Source organism: Camellia sinensis, chromosome 1, assembly GCF_055761805.1.
Source record: "Camellia sinensis isolate YWXY chromosome 1, ASM5576180v1, whole genome shotgun sequence".
NCBI classification, from domain to species: domain Eukaryota; kingdom Viridiplantae; phylum Streptophyta; class Magnoliopsida; order Ericales; family Theaceae; genus Camellia; species Camellia sinensis.
In genome coordinates, this window is record NC_138961.1 from 190,693,316 (window position 1) to 190,705,624 (window position 12,309).

At 44.1% G+C, this 12,309-nt stretch overlaps 1 protein-coding gene across 1 annotated transcript; it reads left to right on the forward strand.

Annotated features, from left to right (window-relative positions):
* Positions 1-10,936: 10,936 nt before the first annotated feature.
* On the forward strand, positions 10,937-11,881 carry LOC145821748 (uncharacterized). Its single transcript, XM_082918310.1, has 2 exons — positions 10,937-11,244; positions 11,572-11,881. Exons 1-2 carry the CDS (start codon positions 10,937-10,939, stop codon positions 11,879-11,881), a joined length of 618 nt encoding a protein of 205 aa, XP_082774436.1.
* The last annotated feature ends 428 nt before the right edge of the window (positions 11,882-12,309 follow it).

Sequence of the window (12,309 nt, forward strand, 5' to 3'; positions counted from 1 at the left end):
CAGCACTCTGAGCACAAAACGATTTTATTTTTGAAATTAAGAAATGAGTTCTTAACTGGGTATTGAGCCTACGACTGAACACAGCGAAAAAGACTCAACAACGAAAGACAAAAAGATAAACAACCTAAACACAACGAGACACGCTCGGGACGACTCAAAGCAGGAATCGAGACAAACAAAACAAAAGACACGACACACAGACGTATCACAAAGACGACAGACCTCTCAGATCGTGAGGAGCCAGTTTCTCCGGATATTGTTTCCCACCCTTTCTCATTTGTGTCTCTCACATCACTCGGCCCTCAGGCTCTGTTTTTCTGAAAAAGCCATTTCCTCACTTTTTCTCTCAGCGCACATCTCTCTATTCTTCAATCTCTCATCTTTTATCCCTCCCCTAGGTGGTTGATGGACAAACAGAAAGTTACGGGCTCTTGCCCCTAGCATTCCGATAGATTCTTCTTCTTGTTCACAACAGTGAGTTTCTCCCACAGAGGGGTTGTGATGCGGCTGGATGTGCAGCAGATCTGTAATTGACATTGGTTAATGATGCTCCACCGGGGAGTTTGGACGTGATCAGATCATTCCAGTTCGTGCTTTGCACTTGGCTTGATACCTCGCTGCTCGGAGGATGTTGAGAGCTTTCAGCCCTTTTCTGCTAACTTCAGTTGTGCCCTCTTCTGGCGAATACGATGCCTTTTCTGGCAAGTAGAGTGCCCTTTCTGGAAAATACATTGACAACGAGGAAAAGACAGGAAGCCTGACTCAACTGTGCCCCTAGTTCATCAATTTGACCATTTTTTGTTTTGGCTTTCTAAAACAATTTTGATCAAAATGAGAGTTAGATTAATGCGCTTGTTCGATTTTCTGATTTGAAATCATGCAAGTTAGGCTGTGAGCACTGAAAATTTTCCCTTTTTGGGGTCCAAGAAATGGTCCAGTTTTGGGAAAATGGAATAATTTTTGAGAGAAAATTAGTCAACTTCATTAAAAATTCTCAAAAACTATTTTTGCAAACGGCCACTGCTCAACGAGCACGGAACCCGCTCTTGAGATGTACAACTTCAGATTCGAAGGAAAATTGCCCCTTGCTTGAGGGGAACTGCATGGCAACGGAAAGTTGTCCCTTGTTTGAACGGCACCGCGGCGCATTGAATGGCAACGAAAAGTTGCCCCTTGTTTGGATGGCACCGCAGCGCATTGTAGGCAGTCCTCAGAGTGACGAACACAACCAAATTCTCAGATACAGAGAAGACAAAGATGACCAGAACCATCGCATGGACACAATCGAATTGTTTTACGGCTGGACTTCAGAATGAAGTTGCCTACGTATCCCAAAGATGGGAATCAAGACTTACGTAGTTCGGGGTTAAGGTACACTCGGGTATTAACCTCTCATTTTTAGGCTCTAACTTTTGCCAAGGCGCCCGTCGCGGGTTTTCGACCTTGCGAGCTTTGTTTTTCTTTTCTTTTCTTTTCAATTCTTTTCATTTCTTTTCTTTTTTGATTTTCTTTTTTTTTGTTCTTTTCTTTGCATCTTTCTTCATTTTTTTTTTCTTGCTCTAACTTTTGCCTGGGCCGCCCTTCCGGGTTTTCGGCCCAGCGAGCCTCTCAAAGGGTAAAAGTGTAGCTTTGTCCATGTCAAATGGTTTTGAGATCCTGAAGTCGTCTGAATCCAGGAGAATGGCTGTTATATCGATTTGCAGAAGGATCCATCTTCGGCTCTTCGAGCACATCGGACGTTTTCGCCCCTAGTTCGAGGGGTGTTTCTGTTCTAGCTTCGCAAGCTTCTTCTGATGAGGTCTGATCTTCTTGATCTGACTTTGGTGCCTCTTGTTCGAGGGCTGTTTCAAATCTGGCCACACAGACCTCATAGCGCGGTTGACCGTTGAACACTCTGAATCCAAGGTCAAGGTTTGAAAGCAAGGGCTCAAGTCTCGAGGCTGAGAGCGATCCTAAGCTGCACAATCTCAAGAGCGATTCCACACAAGTCTTCGCAGGACCGCGCAAAACATTTTGTTTTTTGAAAATTTTTAAGAAAGCGACAAATCGCTCGCGCTGAAGATAGTGTGAAACCAGTCTGGATCAAGCCAGGGTCTTTCTCAGTACTCACGCTAACAAGCATGATTTCATTCATTAAGGGGCTTAGCACGCCTCTCTTTCTCTCAATTGATCAAAATTTTGCAAAACCCGAGGAATTCCTTCCTCTTCATTTTCACCGCAGTGTTCAAAAAATTTTGGAAAACTTAGGTCGATGCAATGAATTCAAGGCACAGAAAAGACACAGCTTCTAGTCAGATACTGCCATCTCATTTGGAATTTCTGGTACAACTGGCACACGGCAGAAACAAGCACAAAAGCATGAAAAACCACTATTGTTTCATTCAAATCTTCTGGTGTTACTGGCTCCCCGGCAGAAACAGACTCAAAAGGAAGCGAAAAGATAGACACAAAACAAAATAGTGATATCCGAGGTAACGCCCCCGGGATCACCCGACTCCTATACAACAGGACTGACTCGATACAACAAGACAAACCCAAAACAAAAGAGACTGACTCAAAACAAAAGACAGACTCAAAAACAAAACAACAAGACTGACCCAATACCCAAGTCAGAATGTAGCATTCGCCAACTGCTCAAAATGGTGCGTGCCATACTCTATATCTGGAGTAAATCGAGTGCCATCTGCAGGTGGTTCATCCCCCGATCACATAGTCACATTATTCCCCCCAAGTTCACTGATCAAGTGCCGATAGACTTTGCAGGACTTGGTGCGACGATGACCCGTTGTCGATCAGATCTTGTATTTCGTGGCGGAGACGAAAGCACAAGTCAGTGTCATGGCCAGCTCGCTGATGGAAGGCACAGTAATCGGCTGGGTTGTGTGAGAGAGGGAGGTTCTTTGGTAATGGCTGTGGCTCTAGGGGCTTCAGATGCCCTTTCTTGATTAAAACCCCTAGAGCCTTTGACAAAGGCATATAAAGTGGGGTGAAAACCTTCTTGGCTTGGGGTGGATATTTGGCTGCTTGCGAGCTACTCCCGAATGCATCGGTGAATGGGGTGGTTATTTTTGGTGCGGTGGCGGTGACTATGCCCACTTCAGAAGATCTTGCAACTGCATCACCGCTGGTGGTCGCATTCGAATTGCGAAAAAATGCCTTCCCGGGCTGCTCCCTGTCATTGTCAATCAGGCCTTGCTTCATGGCATCTTCGATCTGTACTCCCATCTCATGCAAATCTGAAAAGGTAGGGAAGGGGAGCATGATCATTTTCTGTATTAGTTTGGGCTGGACGTTGTGCACAACCATCCGTATTTGATCTTTATCCGTTGGCCTAATGGTCATCATTGAGGCTTTGGCCCTCCAGCGGGCCACGAATTCTGAGAAGCTCTCCTTAGGCTCCTGTCTCGTCGTCTCAAGATCACGGGTCGTAATCTCGATTTGGGTATTGTATGAATATTGTGCGACGAAGGCCTCGGCCATCTCCTCCCAGCTTCATTTCACTGAATCCTCCAATTTGGTGTACCAGATGGCTGCGATACCCGACAGGGTCCTGCCAAAAAGGGAAAGCTTCTATAACCTTGTCAAGCCCATTGGGCGCAAAACATCTGAAAACAAACTCAGGTGGACCATGGGATCTCCTGACCCGTCAAAATGGTCGATGTGAGGCATCTTGAACCTGTCCGGCAGTGTCACAACTGCGTCGGTGTACCCGTCCTCAATGTCCGGGATGGACTTTACCGTCTGGGATTTCTTGAACAACTTTTCAAGCTTGCTCAACTTTAACGCTGTATGGTCTACCTCAAACTCAAAGGGAGAGTCCGATGGGTTAATTGGTACTTTAGACAGCTGGGGTAAGATTGGGGGCGGAGCCGGCCCTGTCAAAATGTCCGCACCTTCTTGGACATTTGGCGTCTCCCCGGGTATTGGATCTACTGGTGGGGGGGAGCTTGATGCGAAGCAGATGCTCCGTTTTGTTGTTGCAATCTGGTGATTAGCTCTGCCTGTTGGGCCATGACCGCTGCCTGCTGTTTGGCGAATTCAGCTTGGCGGACAGCATCTTGCTGCATGAGTTTCATACTTTCTTGCATCTGGCGCATCATTGCCTCCATCCATGATGTGTTCTGCTGATCCATCTAACTGACTGGTATCTATCCCTGCAGTAGAAACTGAGACCTCAGCCTGACTGTTCACTGGTGAGGTAGATAAGGGCCACTGATCTGGTAACTGCTGAACTGGTGATTTGTGCCTGACTGGCCCTTTTACCTTGCCTCTGGCAAAGGAACACTGATTGCCCTTGAACTGAATCTCTGACCTGACAAAGTCTATCAGCACAAGTTCTATGAACCTCGGGGGATATCGGAGCCTTCTGAAGCTATGGTTCCCAGACTACCTAGCAAAAGAGAAAACATGCAGCATCTCAGCCTAACTTCACCAAAACAGATACGAGCATAGTAGGATGACTGTGCCCTCTACTGAATTCTGCCCCCAAAATTCTGCCTCAAATCTGATACCCTCGGGTAAAACTGATTCTTCAGATTCTAATGCCCGCAGACCTGATACCTAGACTTGCAAACTGATACATGCATTCCTGTAGAGACGCACTCTAAAAGCACATAACAAGCAAGTGAGAGTCAAAACACCCCTATGTTGGGGTAGGGTTTCCCTGTCCTGTTTTGTCAGGAGCTAGGGTTTCACTACGCATGCAGCGGTTTCAAACAACCTACAATCGGGTAAGCAACCTGTCCTAGCTTGGAATGGTCACTATGGATTCCGAATATGCACTAGGTCGAATGGTCAAAAAGGGTGCCCCGGTAAAATCGGGGTTTGTGTTCCCATACTGGCAGAGCCCACAACCGGTCAGCCTTATGGTCATGCCTTGACAAGACAAGCCTCCGGCAAACCGTTCAGGAATAGCAGATGGCAAACACGGTGTCCTAGGCGCACCAATGCAAATGCAATGCAAAGAAACACATAAGTGTAGTCAAAACCAGATATCATGAGTTCGAGTCAAGTTCTTTAACTCCCCAGCAGAGTCGCCAGAAACTGTAGACGTCCCCCGAACGCCCCGGGGAGAAATGAGTCCCCCGTTCCGTTCGATATTGGGGTCACTACATCTCAGGACTCTCAATTGTCACGGTTCTTAATCTGAACCAAAGAGTCCAAATCCGGCAAATCATTTTGAGAAAACAGATTTTTGAAAGAAGTGCCAAACATGGATTGCTTTGCCAGATACAGAGTCGCCACCTAAATGTTTTATTTTGGGGAAATTTAGGAAACCCTGACTCGTTTGCCTAAGGCCACGTGTCCGTCATCACCAAAGTTGCCTCGGTTCGGGAACTTGGGTACGATTGGGGAAGGTCACTTCGTGAGCACCCCCGCTCGCCCGATCAAAGATCGGCCTCTACTAACCATGATATCTATTTTTGAAAACATTATGCGTTCTTATTCCGGTTATTAGCCTAGATTTACTATGTGATGCGCACAGCATACAAGTATAGACTGGATCGTCTGAATTGGAACAAAACATTTCATGTTTATTTTTTAAAGTGGTTTGATGGTGCTACCCGCAAGTAGGCTAAGACGTGGATTTGCCACCCTCGGATGGGTTTAGAAAAACATGATTTTGCCACTATCTAGTGGGTTTAAAACACACATTTGATGAATTGTTCCAATTCAAATCACCCAACCTTCACCCACAAGCATTCAGGCAGTTGTATCACATAAGCATATAGCCTCATGGTAAGCATGCTATTCATGGCAGTCACTCACACGCATGCAAGGATGCTAAAGCATAAAACTTACCAAGTACTCTAAGCCAAAACAGAAGCTAATTAGAAATCCATGCATGATCCTAATTATACGGAAATGCCTAATGCAACACATGCAAAAATACAACTATAGCAGGCTCGGCTATTCTAAACATGGCATATGAAATGCTACAGCTAACATGTATTCAACTTGGAATTGAAAATACAATGCAGTTAGTATGATGCGCCGAGCCTGGTGCATGCAAAACAGATGAATGAATGCAAACATGCTATCATACTGTATGCTAATTGAAACATGCCCTAATCTAAACATCATAAGCGGGTAAATAAAAAGGAGAAAGACGTGGGGTTGGAAGACATACATCACACACACGCACACTTATTACAACATTGCCCTCGCGCAGAGGGTCCGAAAGAATAATACAGTCCCAAATAATACAGTCCAAATATTTACAAAAAAAAAAAATCCTAATTAATTATCAAATTAACTAAGAAAACAATAAACTAGCATGCAAGCTAGGGACTGCCTTGACTCTTCTTCAGATGATGGATGATGCATGTCCGGGTCGCCTTTTGCACGGAAATCCACTGTGATGCCCCAATTAGCCTCTGTTTTGCAGTATTTTTTGGAAAGCCGCCAAGCCCCAAAAGACTGTTGATTCTTGATTTGCTGCAACAGAGAACAGGAAATGGGCATGGCAATATATTTTCACAAATGTATGCATGCCTCGATTCTCGTACCACCAATCACGTATTTCGATGCATGATGGCTGAGGGGTCAAATTGTGCAACTCAATATGAAATGAATGCACATATAAATACAACAAAACCTAAACTCCATCATGGATAATCTGGAGTGTCGGTGACTAGGAATTGAGACACGTTCCGTCACTCGAAGTACGAAACGTCCCTCGTTTCCTGTGCTCAGGCTAACTCATATCCCAAACACAATGCAATATGCATGACATGCATGAATGCGACTAATATACAACCTAGCATGCACAATGCTATGAAATGGCATACACGATGCACGAGATAACATGGCATACACAATGCGCTAACATACAACCTAGCATACACAATGCTATGAAATGAAATGGCATACACAATGCAATATGGGCTTACACCAACATGAGTGGACCTCAGCCACACTCACATAAGAGGCCATGAGATGAAAAATGAGACACTCGAAATGCGTGCACACATGCACGCAAATCGAGGACCGATCCTAAGGCACGAATGCCACTCTACCAAGACATGGCAAAACATGGAATATGGAATACTAGCATACAAATTTCAGCAGCAAAAAGTGATGTAAAACAGCCCCGAAACATGAAAGCGTGGCACCCGAAGCATGGAATGAGAACTGAAATGCAAAACTAGGCATACGCATTGGCCTAGAGCTATACAAAAGATGCGCTATTTGAACATGAAGTGTGAATACAGATTCAAGGAAGTCCCAAAACAAGCATATTTACAGTTTTAAGGAAGGCCAAAAAGCGAACACAAATGGGGCTAAGCTAGCATGCAAAAATGGGCCAAAAGGGAGACAAAGAAGGAAGTGATGGCTGCCGGCTCTAAACAGATGAGGGCCCTTCAACAATGTTGAAGAGGGGCCTAAAATATGACCTTTTACAGTTTATGATCAAACCCAAAACAGTGCACAAGCATGCTCAAAATACTATGCAAAACAAGGCCAAAAAGAGAGCTATAACACAAAGTACAAAAAGGATGCCTCAAACAGTAAAAGACCCTTAATGAAACATGAAGAGGAGGTCAAAATAAGGCCATTTATAGTTCGGACCAAAGTCCAGAAACACAAACACAAGGGGCTAACAAATCATGCAAAAATGAGGCCAAAAGAGGGATATAAAGGCAAGTTGAAAATGGAAGCCACAAACAGTGATGAGCCCTTCAATAATGTTAAAGAAGGGCTCAAAATAAGATTCTTTACAGTTCGGACTAGAGCTCAAAACAGTTTACATATAGGCCCAAAATAATATGCAAGAAAATGGCATACAAAGGAGGTAATGAAGCAAGTGCAAAAAGGAAGCCTCAAACAGTGAGAGGCCCCTAAACAAACATGAAATAGAGCTCAAAAAAATGATATTTTCAGTTAGGGTCGGAGCCTCAACATGCAAGCACAAAGAGCTAAGATGTGAACCAAGAAAATGGTCAAAAATGGGAGAAGAGGACTTACCCTTGAAGACTAATCTTTGACAGCCTTTTGGACCAAGAAATGTTGCTTCCTAAGCTCTGAGAAGACCCTCCAAGCTGCTGGAATGGAGTGGTGGTGTGGTGCATGGTGATGGTGAGGAAATGGTGTAAGAATCAAAGGGTTTTTTTAAGGCTTAGAGTAAAGAGAGAGAGAGAGATTTAATGTGAGAGCTTCAAACCAAAATTTTCTAACTCCTAAAACACAGCTAGGGGGTCTGTTATATAGACACAAGAGAGTGGAAAAGAGGGGGAAAAATGGGGGGGAAGTGAAATTCAAATTTCCCCCCAAAATTGGCCTAAAAGGGAGATAAAGGGGCAAGTGATAGTAGGAGATCTCAAACAGCCAAAGGTCCTCAATCAAATATGAAAAGGACCTTAAAATATGACTAACTCAAGTTTGGGTCGGAGCCCAAAAATGTAGAATGAAGGTTCGGGAGCCAAAACACACAGTTCGGGGCCCCGAAAGTGGGCTGTTAGGCACCGGAAGTGGTGTCCGACCACGAAGTTGGTCTCTCGGACAGCAGTGTCCCTCAAAAGGGAGTAAATAAGATGCATGCCAAAAATTGGGGCAAACGGAGGTAGTTAAGCGGTCCCGAACCGAGGCACACGGCCAACGGCTCTGAAAAATCGGAAACCAGACTCCAAACGGGCAAAACGGCCTACGACCACGAAACGTAGCCTACGGCCACTGAGAGATGATCTACGAGACCTCTCCCTTCCTTCGGGAAGAGAAAATAGAGAAAACGGAGCCTGGTTCGCAAACCGAGGCAAAGCACAAAAGAGTCCGGAAGTCCGGAGGCAAGGCTCGCAGCCGAGACTCTGAAACTTCTGAACGAGCACAATATGCAATATCACCGAGCGCTCAACTGGTGACGTCTGAGTCTCAAGGTCGGTCAAAAATGGGGTGTCTACACATATTTATATAGACACGTATAGACTGGTACATACATGTGTGGAAACAACTGGCACAGTTGGCAAAAAGATCTGAAAAAACACACAAGTGGCCGGTAGGCCACATTAATGGCCGGCAGTCCACAGTAGTGGCCGGCGTTCCACAGTAGTGGCTGGCAGGTCCCAAGATATTTAGGCTTGAAAAACTGTTGTTTTGGTCTAAAAACAAGGCAAAAGGTTCATGTGTTTTAAGGCTTAAAGTTGAGGCATTCTGTTGAGGACTTTAAGCATTTGACAAGCATATACAAATTCATTATTGGGTGCGCAATCGGTGGCACCCAAGTCGTAAAGACAGTCAAAAATAGGGTGTCTACACCTAGCTATCCAACACAATAGTTGTGAAAAAGAAGAATGGAAAATGGAGGGCCTGCGTGGACTTTACTAGCTTGAATAAGGCATGTCCCAAAGACAACTTCCTTCTGTCTAAAATTAATCAACTGGTGGATGCCACTTCAGGGTATGGGAGGATGAGCTTCCTGGATGCTTACAGGGGATACCACAAAATAGCAATGTATCCCCTGACGAGGAGAAAACTGCATTCATCACCCCAAAAGGGTTGTACTGCTACAAAGTGATGTCATTCGGGTTGAAAAATGCAAGAGTAACTTACCAGAGGTTAGTGACCAAAATGTTTAGACATCTGATTGGCAAGAAAGTAGAAGTGTACATTGATGACATGGTCGTGAAGATCAAAGAACCTGGGAATCATCTGGTTGACTTGAATGCAGTTTTTGATATCCTGAGAACATATCAACTTCTATTCAATGCTTCGAAATGTGCATTTGGAGTCGAGTCTAGTAAGTTCCTGGGATACCTGGTCACTAGAGGGGCATTGAGGCAAGCCCAAATCAAATCAAGGCCATTCTTGACTTAAAGAACCTGACATCAACTAAAACATGTACAGATTTTGACCGGCAAGGAAGCAACCCTGAATATGTTCATTAGCTGAAGTTTAGATAAGTGTAAACCATTTTTTAGTTTGTTAAAGAATTCCACAAATTTTTTATGGACAAAAGCGTGTGAAGTCACCTTGGTCAACTTGAAAAAGTACCTAACAACAGCTCCAGTTCTGTCAAATTTAGTACCTAGAGAAGAATTGTTCCTAGAACATGCAGTAAGCGCGGTAGTAATCCAAGAAGAGGAGAGAGAACAAAATGTGAAATACTATGTAAGTAAGATCCTAGCAGGTGTAGAAACCAGGTACCTGCCCTTAGAGAAATTGACACTAGCCCGGTGATGGTTTCAAAAAACTGAATCACTACTTCCAAGCCCACAAGATTGTGGTGCTTACTGAGCATCCTTTGAAGTCCTTGTTGCAGCATGGAGATCTAACATGCATGGTAGCCAGATGGATAGTAGTGTTCAGCCAATATGACTTGGAGTTTAGGCCCAGAACAACAATTAAAGGCCAGGTTCTAGCCGACTTTATGGCTGAGTTCACCCTTGGTGCCATCTCGCGTTGGACTCCGATAAGCCGTGACTTGGAATGCCCAGGGAAGTAGGAAAAAACCCAACTTGGGCCCAAAAACCTCACTCCAGCAAAACAGAAGAAGGTGGAGAAACCAAAGTCCTGCGATATCTACATCGGCGACTCCTTTCGCCTGTTTGTTGATAGAAGTTCAAATCGTCAAGGAGCGGGGACAAGAGTAGTGTTAGTATCGCCAGATAGGTAAATGTTAGAGCAGTCTATCCGTTTGGGGTTCAAAGCCTCAAATAATGAAGTAGAATATGAGGCACTGATTGTAGGGTTAAAGTTAGCAGCAGTAATGGAAACTGATGAAGTGGCAGTTTTCTGCAACTTCCAACTTATTGTGAACCAAGCAATGGGCGAGTACGTAGCCCGAGATGAACGAATGATAGCCTATGTCAAAGAGGTTGTCAAACTGCTAACATTGTTCTAGGATTGCCGGCTACAGCAGGTTAGCCGAGATGATAATAGTAACGCCGATACCTTGGCTAACCTGGCTAGTGTAATGAAATCAGGAGAGGCAAGGACAATAATGGTTGATTATTTGTCAAGCCCAAGTGTGGAACCATTGATCACCGAATACGAAGCAATGTGTATGGAAATGGGACCAAGCTGGATGGATACCATATTGATGTTTCTCAAAGATGGCAGGCTGCCAGCAGATAAGAAAGAGGCGCATAAGACCAGATTGAAGTCAACCAGGTTCAGCCTAACAGCAAAAGGCCACCTTTACAGAAGATCCTTCATTGGGCCACTTCTAAGATATGTGCATCCATCCCAGGTTGAGGATTTCTTGTATGAAATACATGAAGGTGTATGTGGAAACCATGCTGGAAGCAGGTCACTTACACATAGAGCCATATCCCAGGGGTATTGGTGGCCATATATGCAAAAGGATGCTGAAGCCTATGTCAAAAAGTGTGAGAAGTGTCAAAGGTTTGCACCTTTGATACATCAACCAGCAGTAGATCTGAACCCAGTCTCCAGTCCTTGGTCATTTTCCTAGTGGGGCATGGACCTGCTAGGACTACTGCCCAAGACAATTGGATAGAGAAAGTTTTTGCTGGTAACCAAACACTATTTCACGAAGTGGGTAGAGGTAGAACCCTTGGCCAAAATCAGAGATATGGATGTAAAGAATTTCATTTAGAAGAACATAATCACTAGGTTTGAGATTCCAAGAGCCATTGTGGCAAACAATGGCACCCAATTTGATAGTAAATTGATTAAGGGCTTTTATGCCAAGTACAAAATTAAGAACTATTACTCTACTCCAAGTTTCCCCCAGAGTAATGGTCAAGCAAAAGCATCCAACGAGACCATCTTGGATGGAATCAAGAAGAGGCTAGAAGCAGCAAAGGGAAAATGGGTAGAAGAGTTGCTCAATGTAATCTGGGCATATCAGACTACGCCGAGGAAATCAACTGGTAGTCACCTTTTGCCATGGCTTTTGGCACTGAAGTCGCCATCCTACTAGAAGTCAGCATCCCTAGAATCAGAACCCAAGGAGTGGAAAATTTTAATAACCCTCACCACTGCCTACCGATAAACACTGATTACCGTTAAACTGAACTGATCATGACTGATAATTGAACTGATTAAAAGTACTGAACTGACTGACCGAAATTGAAACTGAATTGAATGAATACATCTGTTTGAATTGCATTTTATCTGTTGACTGTTTGTTTGACCTGTTCATGTCTTATGTTTAAACTGCTAATTGAAGGCCTTATCGGCGGCCGAATCCGGAAGTGATTGATGTTTTATGATCATCATGATTAATGTGATTTTGTGGTATAATTATCTGAAAACTGATTAGGTATGATTAAAAATAAGCTAATTAAACAGTTGGCCTTATTTACCAAACTAACCCTTAAGTGGCCCACTCAAAATAACATATTTGAG